Raw genomic sequence first — 14,185 nt, forward strand, 5'->3', positions numbered from 1 at the left:
ACGCGCCTAGAGCCCGTGCTCCGCAACAAAAGAAGCCACTACGATGAGAAACCTGTGCACCACAACGAAGAGTAGCCCCCACCTGACACAACTCGAGAAAACCCATGCGCAGCAACAAAGACACAATGCAACCAAAAATAAATAAATCAATTAATTAATTAAAAAAAAAAGAACTGTGCACCCCAGGACTTCCCTGGTAGTCCAGTGGCTAAGACAACACGTTCCCAATGCAGGGGGCCCAGGTTCGATCCCTGGTCAAGGAAATAGATCCCACATGCCACAACTAAGATCCATGTGCCGCAACTAAGACCTGGCGCAGCCAAATAAGTAAATAAATAAATATTAAAAAAGAAAAAGAACTGTGCACCCCAATCTCATCCAATTGCCTCTCTCAACTCATTTAGGCTACTGAGGGACAGGCTCCTCTTTATTCTTTAATAGAAACATAAAAACTTAGCTTTAATTTAATTAAGTGTTACAGATTTGGGTTTTCTATTTCTTTTCTAGTCAATTCTGAGATGTCATATTCTTCTGGGAAGTTGTCCATTTCAAATTTACTGACATAAAATTGTTCATAGTTCTCTCCTATTATTTTTTTTAAGTTCTGAATAATTTATAGTTGTGCCCTTTTTAATTACTCATGTTGTGTATTTGTGCCTTTTCTTGTTTTTTATCTTGGTCAATCTTGCCAGAAGTTTGTCTGTTTTATTATTCTTTTCAAAGAATGAATTTCTGGCTTTTCCTCCCACGCAGTTGTCTTTTTGTATTCTAGTTCCTTTATTTCTACTCTTAGCTTTATTGTGTCTTTAGTTGTGTTTTGTTTTGCTTTTGGTGGGGAAGATCTATTCTGTTGTTCTTTTGCTAACTGTTAAATGTGTATGGTCAGCTGGTTGAGCTGTAATAAGGTTATACATTTTGGGGGACTTCCCTGGCAGTCCAGTGGTTAAGACTCCATGCTTCCACTGCAGCAGGGCACAGGTTTGATCCCTAGTCAGAGAACTAAGATCCCGCATGCTGAGGGGCCAAAAAAAAAAGAAAAAGAAAAAAGGTTATACATTTTCCTCCCAGCACTGCTTTATCTGCATCTCATACATTTTGGTTTGTACCATTGTCATTACCATTTGGTCCCTAGGTCTTTCTTAATTTACACAGTGGATTCTTCTTTATCCCATGAGTTATTTAGAAGGAGGGCCTTTTAGTGGGAGAATTTATTCTCTTCCCTGGTTGTGATATGAGGACTAGCATATCCTCATGCCATGATTTGAGTGTTTTGGTTTTTTTAAAGATTTTTTGATGTGGACCATTTTTAAAGTTTTTATTGAATTTATTACAATATTGCTTCTGTTTTATGTTTTGGTTGGTTTTTTTTTTCATTTTTTTTTGCTTCAAGGCTTGTGGGATCCTAGCTCCCAGCCAGGGGTTGAACCTACATCCCCTGCACTGGAAGGTGAAGTCTTAACCACTGGACTGCCAGGGAAGTCCCATGATTTGAGTGTTTTAATTCTACATCTGAGTGGTCTGGGCCAAGACAGCATTAACAGATGGATGCAGATGGGAAAGGTGGGGTTGCCGGACTGGACCCCAAAACCCTAGATGGAATGATCACATTGTCTTGTTCCTCAAATGTACTCTGCTAAGCCCCTAATCAACTTTACTTCATATCAGTGCCCAACTGCTCTATGAACTAGGTAACTGTATCTCCACTTTACAGATGAGGGGACTGAGGCCAGACAGCAGAGTGCCTCAAGGTCACAGGGAGGGTGAAGATTGTAACTTGGGTCTCCTTGGACTCAGTTGCCATGCTACTGCATCTTCTCAAAGCATCACTGCCTGAGTTTGGTGGTCCATTTCCAATCCTGGGGGCTCAGGCCGGAAGAAAGCCCCCACACCAATGCAAAGATGGTACCTAGGAGCCAGGCAGAACTGGGTTCAAATTCTGGCCTTGTTACAGACTTGCCAGGGTGACTTTGGATGAATGACTTCCCCTCTCTGGGCTTCGGTTCCCTGCCTGTGCAGTGCGGCCTCACAAAGAGATGTTAGTTTGACCTGTTGGTGACAGGCATATTCTGAATGTCACTGTGATGTTGCCCCTTCAGGATGTCAGCCTGCACTGCCCAGAACCAGGAACTTCAGAGGAAGGTCTTGCATCTTGAGAAGCAGAACCTGTGAGTATTGGTCAAACTGGGGTAGAGAACAGGAGGAGCTGACCCCAGAGTCCCTTGCAGGAGAGGTGAACATGGGGGGACAGGCTGTGTGACGGCAGGGCAGAGCAGGGAGTAAGGGCTCCACTTAGAAAGGGGGAAGCCTGCAGAGAAAAGGGGTTTTGGACTTGGGCCCTTGAAGGATGTATAAGAGTTCACTAAAGGTAAGATGCTGCCGGTAGAGGAAATGGCATATGAATGGCTAAAGGCTAGGAGTATGGTATGCTGGATAACTGCAGGTGATTCCATCTGTGGGTGCATTTACTTAGTCAATTTTTTGGGGGGTGTCATGGATGATGCCATTACAGGTGTTTGTGAAATAGCTTGTGTTAACACTTTAGTTGTGATGGGAGGAGGTGGTATTTCCTCCCCCCGTCGTGGTCAACCTCCCGATTCACATTTTGAACTGTTGGATGTCTGCTCTGGTGGCAGAGAGGACTTTGTTGCATTCATTCAGCTTTGGGAAAGAAATGTATGCCTCTGTCAAGTGTTGGGTGTTTTTTAAACCTTAAATCTTTTATCCCCCTGCATATACACATTCATCTTGTCACAAGGTCGGTGTTGCCTCCATAATTGAGTTAATACAGGCTAAATTTCCATCTTCTGTGATGTCCTGTTTGAAGTTTAAACAGCTTGATCTATTTTTCAAAAACCTGTCAGCATATTCTTCATGTTGTGTGGACAGTGCTTGGTGCCTTATTCTTTCATAGAATCATCTGTTTGAAAATAGTGAGGGATTGATTTTTTTTCCTAATAAATGTATTTATTTATTTGTTTGTTTATTTTTGGCTGAGCTGGGTCTTCGTTGCTGCACGTGAGCTTTCTCTAGTTGCGGTGAGCGGAGGCTACTCTTCGTTGCGGTGTGCAGGCTTCTCATTGCAGTGGCTTCTCTTGCTGTGGAGCATGGGCTCTAGGTGCACGGGCTTCAGTGGTTGTGGCACGTGGGCTCAGTAGTTGTGGCTTGTGGGCTCTAGAGCGCAGGCTCAGTAGTTGTGGTGCAGTAGTTGCTCTATGGCATGTGGGATCTTCCCGGATCAGGGCTTGAACTCGTGTCCCCTGCATTGGCAGGCGGATTCTTAACCACTGAGCCACCAGGGAATTGATTGATTCTTACGGTGGTATTTAGAAGGGAATTTTAGTTCTTTTCTTTCTGTGCTATAATGTAGCTATGTTTAAACTTTCCAACCAGGTCGTATATTTTCTACTAACCTGTTTTTAACCTGAGGAAAATTCTTGAGCCATTGTTTCCAAGTAGCTTCCACTGAGTATTTGCTACATTGGCATACTTCTAGATCAAACTGTATGGCCCTACTTACTCAATTTTTATTTAGCATCTACTCTGTGCCAGGCATAGTTCTGGACACTGGGGCCCAAACAGTGAACAAAACAGACCCAGCCCCTCCACTTAAAGACTCACAGTCTACTGAGAAACAGACTCAAGACAAACAAAAATATATGAAAGATCATTCAAATAGTGATAGCCACTGGGAAGAAAAATAAACTAGGGGGAAGGGGCTAGGGAGTGAGGGGGGTGCCATTTTAGGCAGGGAGGTCAGAGAAAGTGACATTTGAGATGAGACCCAACAGCTAAGAAAGAAGCAGCTACAAAAAGACCTGTGGGGGGTGCGGCAGGGGAACAGTGTCCTTGGTACTGAGAGAACAGCCTGTGCAGAGGCCCTGGGGCAGGAATGCTTGTGCGTAGGAGGAACAGTGAGGGGCTGTGTGTCTGGAGCAGAGTGAGCGAGGGGGAGAGAGAGAGGAGGGGAGGGCAGGGAGGGGACGGGACTGGCTGTGCCAGGCCTTGTGGGTCTCGGGGAGGACTTGGGCTTTTCCTTCCGAGGGAGATGGGAACTCTGGGAGGGTTGGGAGAAGTTGCCTCACATTTGAAAAAGTGTGGAGCATGAACTCTAGAGGAGGCAGGAGAAGCTTGGGGGGCCCAGAGGCTGGGGCCGGTGTCCAGGCGAGCAGTAATGGCAACCTGGGTGGAGAAGGTGGGGTGGCAGAGAAGTGGGTGAGATGTTCAGTGATTTATTGAGGGAGCTTCTGGGACTTTTAAGAGCAGTGGGGCCTTGAAGGATGGACGGGATTCAGACTTCAGCCAGGCTGGGGGACCCCAGGAATCACAGGGAGGCAGGTCAAGGCTATGTAGGGATCAAGCAAGTCTTTCCATTTCCACTAAGGTCCCTCTTGGAGCAGCTGAAGAAACTCCAGGCCATCGTGGTCCAGTCCACCAGCAAGTCGGCTCAGACGGGCACCTGCATAGCGGTGAGTCCTGACCCCCAGCTCCAAGGGGCTTATCAGCCTTGGCAGAGGGTCCTGTGGGGGGAGGTGAGTGTGAGTAGGAGGACAGCCGGCCCTGAGCCCCAGCTCACGCGTGCTCCAGTCTTCTGGGCCTCAGTTTCCCTGCCTATGAGACGAGTGTGCTCAGGGGAGGGGGAGGGATGGGGTGACCCTGCCCCCATCTCCACCAGGTCCTGCTCTTCTCCTTCGCCCTCATCATCCTCCCCTCCATCAGCCCTTTCGCCTCCAACAAAGCCGAGAGCCCCGGAGACTTCGTGCCTGTTCGAGGTAGGTGGACCAGGGGGTTGCTCCTCCCTCAAAAACCCTCTGGGCTGCCCCGTGGGCGCACTCCCCTTGGATCCCCAGCCCCCATACTGGGCCACTGGGAGAGGGGGAGGAGGCCCCCTTGCAACTGCTTCCTGAGGCTGGGGGCTAAAAGAAAGAAGGGACCCAGCCCCCCAGGCCATCCCTCACGACCCCCCAACCCTTGCTCAGTTTTCTCCAGAACTTTGCACAACGACGCTGCATCCCGTGTGGCTCCCAACACCGTGCCAGGCTCCGAAACCCCAGGACATGGGCCCAAGGCTGGCACACTTCAGGAAGGGTCTCCAAGCAGCCCTCAGGGGGAATGGGGATCCCGGGACCCGCCGGCTCTGGACAACTCGACGGAGGATCTGGACAACGGGACCCTGGTCCAGGGCAACTCCATGAAGGAGCTGGACCGGGCCGCCCTCCTAGACTGTGCCCGGCCTGAACAAGCACTTGGCCCAGGGCGCGTGGGGCTGGAGGTAGCAGTGGGGGAGCTGTGAGCACCATGGGTACGTGCCCCCAGGCCCCTCTAGTCAGGGGTGCTGCAGTGGACAGAGACAGGCACAGGGATCCGAGGTGAGGGAGAGACCCCGGCGATGGTGTCAGGATGGAGACGCGCAGACTCACAGCTTCAGACCCAGGTACCCAGGCCCATGCAGAAACTGATGCTCAGACACAGACCATAAGGCCACAAAGCCTGAGAAATACATGTACAGACCCAGGTGCAGAAGGAAACAGGAAGACAGACACCGACTGATCCACAGCCCCAGAGAGATAGGCATACACCAGGCCTCGGTAACTCCCCGCTCAGGGACTCCTGCCTGCCCCCTGGAACACAGGGAGGAGGAAGCGGCCAAGTCTGCTGGGACCCTGGCCCTGGAGCACGGGCTGAGCTCTGAACTTCGGGGCCGCCATGGCTCACAGCTCTTCCCTTTTTCTAAGACTGCTACGGTCCTTAATAAAGTATTTTGAGAGAACACGGCTGGCATGGAGGTGGAGTGGGGTGGGGGCTGAATTAGAATCTGGGGCTCCCCAACCCACAGAAGGAGGGACTCGGCCAGCCTAGGATAGAGGAGTGAGGCAGGGGGTCCCTTGACCCCCAGGCTGGAGTGGTGACCAGAGAGGTGCCGGTGCGTGTTCAGCACCTTGGAGAGCGGCGGCAGGCGGAGAGCCGGGCGCAGCAGGAGGGCGAGGTAGCTCTGGCCCGCACCCCCCCACACAGCCCCGACTCTTCCAGGGTATTCGCGGAAGGCCTGCGGCAGTTGCCTTCCTTGGGGGCCGGGCTGCCCACCCTGCTTGTTTTATGGATGAGGGCACTGAGGCATCGGGAATGAGGGAACCTGCCCAAGGTCGCAGCTGGGGAGGACTGACCCCAGCTGCACCTGCGCTCTTCCTTTAACGCATCAGCCTGGCCCTGCCTGCTTTGTACAGGTGCCCGGGGGTTGCAATTGAGATAAAAAAACGTGGCCTCTACCCAACGCAGCCAAAATAAATAAATAAATAAATTTATTTTTAAAAATTAGAAAAAATAAATAAATAAAACGTGGCCTCTCTCCTCAAGGGGCTCACAGCCTAGTAGCAGAGGGCACATAATAAAGAATCCCGCAAGTGAGAATTACAAACTGAGGACTCAGCAAACATCTGCAGCTGGTAAGGCCCTCCTTCGCCCCCAGGCCTGGATTGCACCCCAGGCACACATCCCAGGGGGTGAGGGGACCACACAGCCCTGCCCCCAGGGACTAGGACCCAGGGCAAGGTTGTGGATGGCAAACACAGGCTCAGATGCAAGAAATTCTTTTATTGCATTGAAGGCTTTTCTGGAAGCCTGGAGGAAGCCAGGTGAACCCACCCTTCCTCCTCCAGCCCCAAAGGCAGTGTGAGCCTCTATTGTCTGTCCTGCCATGAAGTCTGGCTCCTAAATGATGGCCCTGCCTCCCTTCCCTCCTGGAGGGACTGTGAAGGCTGTCTGGGGGTAGGCAGGGGTTGGGGAGTGTGAGGGCCCAGGGGTCAGAGGAAACCACAGAGGGCCTGGCCACACCTCCCAGGAACATCCTGAGTCAGAGGCTGGAGCCTGGGGGTGGAGCAGGTACAGGGGGTGGGGGGGTGTCAGCTCCAAGGTCAGAGTCCAGGGGGGCTGCTCCTTCCCAGGCCCCCTCCAGAGGCCCCAAGCTAAAGGGAGGTGCAATGGAGGGCAAGTCTGCCCCGGGGCCTGGAGCCCAGCTCTCAGCGCCCTGAGGTCTTCCCACAAGGACAGAGACGAGTAACAAAGTGAGACCAGTAAGAAAAAAAAAAAAGAATCCATGGTTTCTACAAACAGCCCCGCCCTCCCCAGGCCCCCTGGTCAGCTGGGAACCACCTCGGTCTTCACTCTTTTGGGGGGCCTGTGGGGAGCAGGACTGTCCAGCCGCTCCCTTTTGGGGCTGGCGGGCCCGGAGCCGTCGTGCTGGGCGCCGGGCTCAGCTGCGGGCTCCTGCTTGGGGCTGGCGGGCGCTGGGCTGTGGAGCTGGGCAGGGGCCTCCTCCTTGGGCTCCAGCTTGGGGGTGGGTGGGCGGGGCAGGGGTGGCAGCGCCCTCTCCAGCACGCGGGGGCCGTCCCAGGCCGGGATCTCCAGGCCCAGATGCTTCATGAGACGGGTCATGACTTCATCTACATAGCCGTGGATACGCAGGTCTGCGTGACGGTCCTGTGGGGGGCGGGGACCAGTCAGGCGGAGGGAGAAGGCTTGGGGGGGCCTGGGGGGTCAGGGGTCAGGGGTGGGCTCCAGCACGTACGTGCTTGGTGGGCTGAAGGTTGACGATGACCAGCCGGCCTCCGTGGCGTTTGGTGGCGAGGGGCAGGTTCCCGCTGGGCCGGATTTGCAGGGAGGTGCCCAGCGTGATGGACAGGTCCGCGTTCCTGGGGCCAGGAGGCGGGATTAGCCTGAGCCCCTCGGCAAGGGTCTCTGTAGCCCTCCTCCTGCCTCATGAGGCTGGGGGCGGGACGTCTCCAACACACACACCACCCCACCCTTGCTCAAATGCCATGGCTTCACTGCTCTGCTGACACGCCGGGGCCAGCCCTGGGAGGCCAGCTCACACAGCGCCCATCTCTGCCTGGGGGCCGGCTTGCCCCAGCTTCCAAGCTGCCCTGAATCCTGCCCGCCGCTTCCCTTCTGCCGGAGCCACCCCACCCGGTCGGCAGAAGTGGAGCTGCTGATGTCCCCACTTGGACCCCTGGGTTCCAGACCTGGCTCAGTCACTTCCTGGCTGGGCAGTGTGGACGGAGGTGTCAGCTTGCTCCAGCCTCGGTTTCCTCGTCTGTAAAATGGGCCCCGAGCAGCACCCACCCTGGGCTGTGGTAAGGATGGTGTGTGAGGCCTCTGGCCGGGGCCGGGGGTATGAGGGCTCAGTACACAGGAGCTGCCGTTGTTACGGGGGAAGCGAAGCCCAGAGAGGGTGTGAGCCACCTCTTTCCTGATGTCCCCGGGGTTGCAGCTGGCTGTGTTTCTGCCCCTCCCCTACCCACCCCACCCTGGGCTCGGTGGGGGTCAGACCTGCTGGCCTCATCGGCCAGAGTGAGGTCCCGGTCAGGCAGGGAGTCTTCCCAGTCCAGGATAGTGTCTCTCAGCTCCCCCCTGTATGGAGAGCGGGGAAGTCAGCAGGGACACTGGCCGCCTCCCCTGGGGTCCCGGGCGTGGGGAGGGCCGCTTACCTGCAGGCCCGCAGCCCCCTTGACTTGGCCACGGTGCAGAGCCGGCCGGTGGCCTTCAGGCCCATGCTGCCCACGACGGTGTCGCGGACGTACTGCCTGTGTCGGGAGAGGAAGGGGTCAGCTTCCTGCCCGCTCCCAGGTGCCTACCCTGCGGCCCCACCTGGGTGGCTCTTGCTTTTTGCAGGCAGCTGTTCTCCCAGGAAAGCGGGGGCCACATGACCAGAATCTAAGCATGAGGGGACATCCGGCAAACCCAGCACGGCGGGGGCAGAGGGGGCCTCCCACAAAACAGCTGGCCTGGCTGCTTCAAAAGGTCCACAGCTCGGAAAACAGAGAAAGGTCGGGAAGTGCTCCAGGTAAAGGAGACTGAAGAGATGGGACAGTGGCATGCAGAGTGCCGCCCTGCACCGGGGAAAAACAGCAACAATGGGAGGGAGCGCTGGGAACACAGATTGGGGAGAATAGTCGTGTCTGTGGTTTTTACATTTCCTGACTTTAGAAACTGCACTGCGGCTGTGGAAGAGAATACCGTGGCTTGTGGGAGATAAATGTCTAAAGGGTTTAAGGGGCAAAGGATAAGGAAATCTGTCCCTTGAACAGTAGAGCAAATCCAAACACAGAGAGAAGAGGAGAAACAAATTGTGGCGAAATGGTAACATTGATGAATCTAGGTCAGGGTCAGCAAACCACAGCCCTGAGGATCAAATCCGGCCCTCTGCTTCCCATTTTTGTAAATAAAGTTTTATTGGCACATGGCCATGCCCATTCCTTTAAGTGCTGTCTATAGCAGCTTTCACGCTACAGAGCTCATAGTCACGACAGAGACAGTCTGGCCCACAAAGCTGAAGATATTTACCATATGGCCCTGTACAGGAAAAAGTTGGGGATCCCCGGTCTAGGTCAAGTATGAGTTCATTGTATGGTTCTTGTGAGTTTTCCACCAGATTGAAGTTTTTCAAAATAAATTTAGAGAGAAAAAAAATTTGTTTTTAAAGTTGGGGCCCCGTCTGTGCTCTGGTCTTAAGAGATTCCACCCGCAGAGGAGCCACACGCACCCGCCACGCCTGAGTTACTCACACCCATAAGGCTGCTTGCCCAGCAGAGGGAGACACGCCCAGAGCCCTCCTGTTCCAGGAAGGCTCAGCCTTTCCAGAGCCGGAAGAATGCCCCGTCACACCCTGTTATGGGCTGAGTGGCGGCTCCCAAATATTTTGGAATAAGACCTTATTTGGAAGTAGGGTTGTTGCAGATGTACTGGCTGGGTTCAGATGAGGTCACATTTGTGTAGGGTGGCCCCTAACCCACGTGACTGATGTCCTTATAAGAAGAGGGGACACAGGGACTTCCCTGGTGGTCCAGTGGGTAAGACTCTGCGCTCCCGATGCAGGGGGCCTGGGTTCGATCCCTGGTCGGGGAACTAAATCCCGCATGCTGCAACTAAGAGCTTGCATGTGGCAACTAAAAAGATCCCGCGTGCCACAACGAAGATCCTGCGTGCCACAACTAAAGCCATAAGTGAATATTAAAAAAAAAAAAAAAAAGAGGAGGGGACACAGACACACAGGGACACGGAAACGTTGATAAAAGATTCAGAGGTCGGAGTGATAAGTCTACAGCCAAGGATGGTCGGAAACCACGAGGAGCCGGAAGAGGCAGGAAGGATCCTCCCCGACAGGGTTCAGGCAGAGCACGGCCCTGCCAACACCTTGATTGTGGACTTCGAGCTTTCAGACCCATAAGACTATCAGTTTCCGTTGTTTTAAGTTACTCAGGTTGTGGCAGTTTGTAACAGCAGCTGCAGGAAATGAATACACCTCCCGGGAGGAAGATACGCCCCCAAGTCCCACCCTGGGAGGGTCACACCCTCGTCTCTGGAAACATCAGGTTCAACTCACAAGGCCCTTCTGCAGAGCCCGACCTGGGTCATCCACACCTTGGGCCCCCACCCCTACCCTCCGTGGCACTCACATCTTACACTTGACACATTCTTCTACAAACATGTTTCCGTGAAGCTCTGCCAGCTTGTCCCTGTGGGAGGAGAAGGAAGAGGCTTAGTGGAGGGGATCCAGAGGCCTCAGGGCTGGAATCCACCCCCCAGGACCAGGAAGAGGGGATCTCGATTCTCCAGACGTGCCCGCCTAGCAGACACTGACACTGGCAGCTGAGCACCAAGCACCTCTCCTGGCTGAATCGCCACAGTGGCCTTGAGAGGGAGGGGCTGCCATCAACACCCGTTTTCCAGATGAGGAAACTGAGGCTCGGAGAGAGGGGCAGCCTGCCCAAGGCTGAGCGGGGCTGGACGCGGGGTGCACCTGGGGAAGCCAGAGCGCACGTGCAGCCCATCCACATTCTGGCTGACCAGGAAGCGCAGGAGGCCCACGCGCTCCAGCTGCACCAATGCCATGTGAGTCTTCGTGGGCCGCGCGTTCTCGAAGGTGGTGTCGAACTTGGGGGCCAGGCCCTGCTCCTCCATCGTCCAGACGCCATGGGGGCCCCTGAGGTGGCAGGCGGGAGAGACAGAGAGAGCTTAAGGATCAGGAAGACAGGGGACGGAAAAGGAGACAGAGAAACGGAGGCAGAGAAAGAGAGTCAGAGACAGACGAAGTGACACAGTCAAAGGAGGGGGTGGGGGATGAAGGAGGGAGAACGTGGTACACAAGGGCAGAAATTAACTATTCAATCCCACCAACACTTACTGCTGCTGCACCGAGCCTGGCCCTGCGCTGGGTGATGCTGGGGCCCTAGGGGACCCAGGCCCTACCCTCAAGGAGTCCTCCATCTTGTGGGGAGAGACACAGGTGGACACAAACTCTCCAGCTCTGTGGGGCTGGGGCAGAGGGAGGAACCTGAGGCTGGGCTGGCCCAGTAGAAGCGGTAAGGGCTCTTTGTGGAACTGTGGGAAGGCTTCCTGGAGGAGGCTGAGCTGTCTCTTGAACAGACAGGAAAGGGCCGGGCAGCTCAGACAGAAGAGGTAAGCAAAGGCCAGGGGGCTGGCAACAGCCTGTGAGTGGTCTGGGGACTGCAGGGGCTGCAGGGGCTGAGGTTGGAGAGCTGATCCAGGGCTAGGTTGGGGACAGCTTTGATTTCCAGCCTGAAGCGCTGAGAACTCTCCTGTGTGGCAATGGGGAGCCATGGCAGGTTATGGAAGGGGGGTGAGATTCACACCTTAAAATTCTAACATTCCTCCAAGAACGAGGAATCTGCTCTTCCACTGTAAGAGTCTGCTCCGTGGGCCTGAGAGGCCTTAGAAAGAGAGCACAATTGTGATAGGCCTGCCCTACGGGGTAGGGTTGCAAACTCAGCACCTACAGGGGCCACTTGGAGGCCACCAGTTAGAGACCCCTGCTTTTCATCAGTGAAACTCTTGTCTAACACAGGCTGCCTAACGTTAGACATTATCTGGCCTCACACCCTCCCTTAAAGGTGAGGAAACTGAGGTCCAGGTGGTTAAGCCACTTGTCCCACCAGAGGTCTGACAGGAAAATATTTGTAAGTGAGTATGGAGCTAATTGTCCTTGATATCAATTCTCCCCTTTTTCTCTGGTAATAATAGAACCCCACTACTTAGCCTTGCAGTGAGCCTAGACGAAAGACTACATTTCCCAGCATCACTTTCAACTAGGTGTAGTCAGGTGACCAAGATCTGGCCGGTGGAATGGAATGTTGGGTGTGATATAAAGGGACATTCTCCAAAGGAAGGGTCTTTCCCATCCCCAACACCCCAGGGAACTGACAGATCACCCCAGACTCAGCGGGAGGGAAGGCGGCAGGAGGGGTTCCGGTGGCCAGACATCTGTGAGCTCACAGGGAAGCCCTGCCTTGACTTCCCTCCATGCGCACGGACCTGAAGTCGGGGATGCCTGAGGCTGTGCTGATGCCCGCGCCCGTGTGGAACACCACGTTGGAGGACTGCCAGACCAGCTGTGCCAGCTCCCATACCTTCCGCTCCAACTCCTCAGGGGGGTCAAAGACCTGTTGGGTGGGAGAGAGTGGAAGGGAACGAAACAGGAGGGAAGGGGGCAGGGCACAACCTTTAAAAGAATGACACAGGGCTTCCCTGGTGGCGCAGTGGTTAAGAATCCGCCTGCCAATATAGGGGACATGGGTTCGAGCCCTGGCCCGGCAAGATCCCACACGCCGCGGAGCAACTAAGCCCGCGTGCCACAACTGCTAAGCCTGCGCTCTAGAGCCGGTAAACCACAACTACTGAATCCGTGTGCCACAACTACTGAAGCCCGCACGCCTAGAGCCCGTGCTCCGCAACAGGGGAAGCCACCGCAATGAGAAGCCCTCGCACCACAACGAAGAGTGGCTCCCGCTCGCCGCAACTAGAGAAAGCCGGCGCGCAGCAACGAAGACCCAACGCAGCCAAAAATAAATAAATAAATAAATAAAATCTATTAAAAAAAAAAAAAAAGAATGACACAGCCGTAGGACATAACAAAAACTGGTCAAAGGTCCAAGATGGCGGAAGATTCGACTTCCAGTATACCTGGAGCCTCATTATACACTCATTGTAATACCTCAGCATATACTAAATGTATTAACATCCACAGGTGCCAGGACAGTTCAAAGGCTAACCATAAATGGCCAAAAAGTGGGCGGTGGCCCAATTCCTGGAAATCCCCACCCCTTCCCCGAAATAGTTGGAATAATTCTCCCACTCACTAGCCTATGAAATTACCCAGCCCATACAAACTAACCACGCCATATTTCGAGGCCTCTCACCTTCCGATATGGCCCCAGGGCGGAGAAAGTGTCTGGTGCACGGTAGGTGCTTAATAAATGTTTGTGGAATAAAATGGAAACCAGGCAGGAGAGGAGTGGGGCTTCACACCACCTGGGAGCTCACTAATGCCTGACTCGCAAGGGACGCACTAGCCTTTGTGGGGTGGGGGCAATCTTCTCCCCCGTTTACAGAAGAGGAGAGGAGACCCAAAAGGAAGTTACCCCGCCAAGGTCTCAGTGTATGGTGGGGACTTCCTCTCAGCGTGGCTGGAGGGGTCTTTCTGACTTACATCCTCCAGGTTCCTCCCCAGCTCAAAACCCTTCCTCATCGCCCTCAGGATGGTGTGTCAGCTCCCCAGCTTGGCACTTGAGGCCCATCTTGGCCTGGTTTTGGTAACCTCTCTGGTCTAATCTGTTCTCCAAGTTTGTTTATTCCCACCCCCGCGCCTTTGCCCCGGTAGTGCCTTCCGCCTGGAACTACAGCCCCTGGTGCCCCATCAGAACTTCAGGACTTCCCGACCTGGGTCCTAGCCCCAGTCCCAGCCTGACCGATCCGGAGCTGGGCGTGGTCGCGTCCCCAGGCGCGCTGGGGCGTCACTTCCCGCCCCCTCCTCACTGGGAAGTCCCTCCCATTGTCTAGCTTCAGTGTCTCCTGATACTCCCAGAATGCCCGCTGCCAGCCGGCCCCGCCCAGCCCACGGCCCTGACGACGGCCGTCCGGACACCCGGCCGCGCTCACCTCGGGGAGACCGCACTTGCCCTTGTCCGCGTACGGCGACAGCCCCGCCGCATAATTCACCGACATCCTCCAGGCCCCAACGGGAACAATAAAGTTTCCCTTGTTGCGGCCGCTTCCGCCGGAAACGGGGTGGGACAAGGAAGAAGGAGGAGCCGCCTTCTCATCCTCTGTACCCGGCCTCTTCTCCCCAAGGCGCATGCGGCTCGCGCTAACGCCTCAGTCGCCATATTAATTGCTG

General features: G+C 54.6%; 2 protein-coding genes across 12 annotated transcripts in view; one reads left to right on the plus strand and one right to left on the minus strand.

The window, feature by feature from the left end:
- CREB3L3 (cAMP responsive element binding protein 3 like 3) overlaps window positions 1-5,769 on the plus strand; it is a 40,603-nt gene extending 34,834 nt beyond the window's left edge. For 5 of the 6 annotated variants that reach the window (XM_049708397.1, XM_033400761.2, XM_049708396.1 and 2 more), the window contains 4 exons: window positions 2,097-2,165; window positions 4,382-4,466; window positions 4,673-4,769; window positions 4,977-5,769. In XM_049708397.1, coding sequence (XP_049564354.1) covers window positions 2,097-2,165; window positions 4,382-4,466; window positions 4,673-4,769; window positions 4,977-5,290 — 565 coding nt within the window. In that variant the 3' untranslated portion in view covers window positions 5,291-5,769. The remainder of the gene's footprint in view (window positions 1-2,096; window positions 2,166-4,381; window positions 4,467-4,672; window positions 4,770-4,976) is intronic. The other variant, XM_049708399.1, reaches the window with a different exon arrangement.
- Window positions 5,770-6,573: 804 nt separating this feature from the next.
- On the minus strand, window positions 6,574-14,149 carry SIRT6 (sirtuin 6). Of its 6 annotated transcripts, XR_007476705.1 has the most exons (9): window positions 13,948-14,149; window positions 12,325-12,452; window positions 11,646-11,723; window positions 10,793-10,975; window positions 10,449-10,508; window positions 8,481-8,576; window positions 8,323-8,403; window positions 7,562-8,188; window positions 7,448-7,473 (listed from the first exon to the last, which is right to left on the minus strand). XR_007476705.1 is itself a non-coding variant. In XM_004277212.3 (8 exons), the coding sequence occupies exons 1-8, from the start codon at window positions 14,143-14,145 to the stop codon at window positions 7,132-7,134; spliced, it is 1,212 nt and encodes a 403-aa protein (XP_004277260.2). In that variant the 5' UTR covers window positions 14,146-14,149; the 3' UTR covers window positions 6,574-7,131. The 6 variants fall into 6 exon arrangements, 3 of the variants coding, with proteins under 3 accessions (XP_004277260.2, XP_033256679.1, XP_033256682.1); XM_004277212.3 differs by lacking the exon at window positions 11,646-11,723 and having other exon boundaries at window positions 6,574-7,473; window positions 7,562-7,685; XM_033400791.2 differs by lacking the exons at window positions 11,646-11,723; window positions 12,325-12,452; window positions 13,948-14,149 and adding an exon at window positions 11,177-11,639 and having other exon boundaries at window positions 7,293-7,473; window positions 7,562-7,685; window positions 8,016-8,188.
- Between the last annotated feature and the right edge of the window lie 36 nt (window positions 14,150-14,185).

This window comes from Orcinus orca, chromosome 3 (assembly GCF_937001465.1).
Source record: "Orcinus orca chromosome 3, mOrcOrc1.1, whole genome shotgun sequence".
NCBI lineage: Eukaryota > Metazoa > Chordata > Mammalia > Artiodactyla > Delphinidae > Orcinus > Orcinus orca.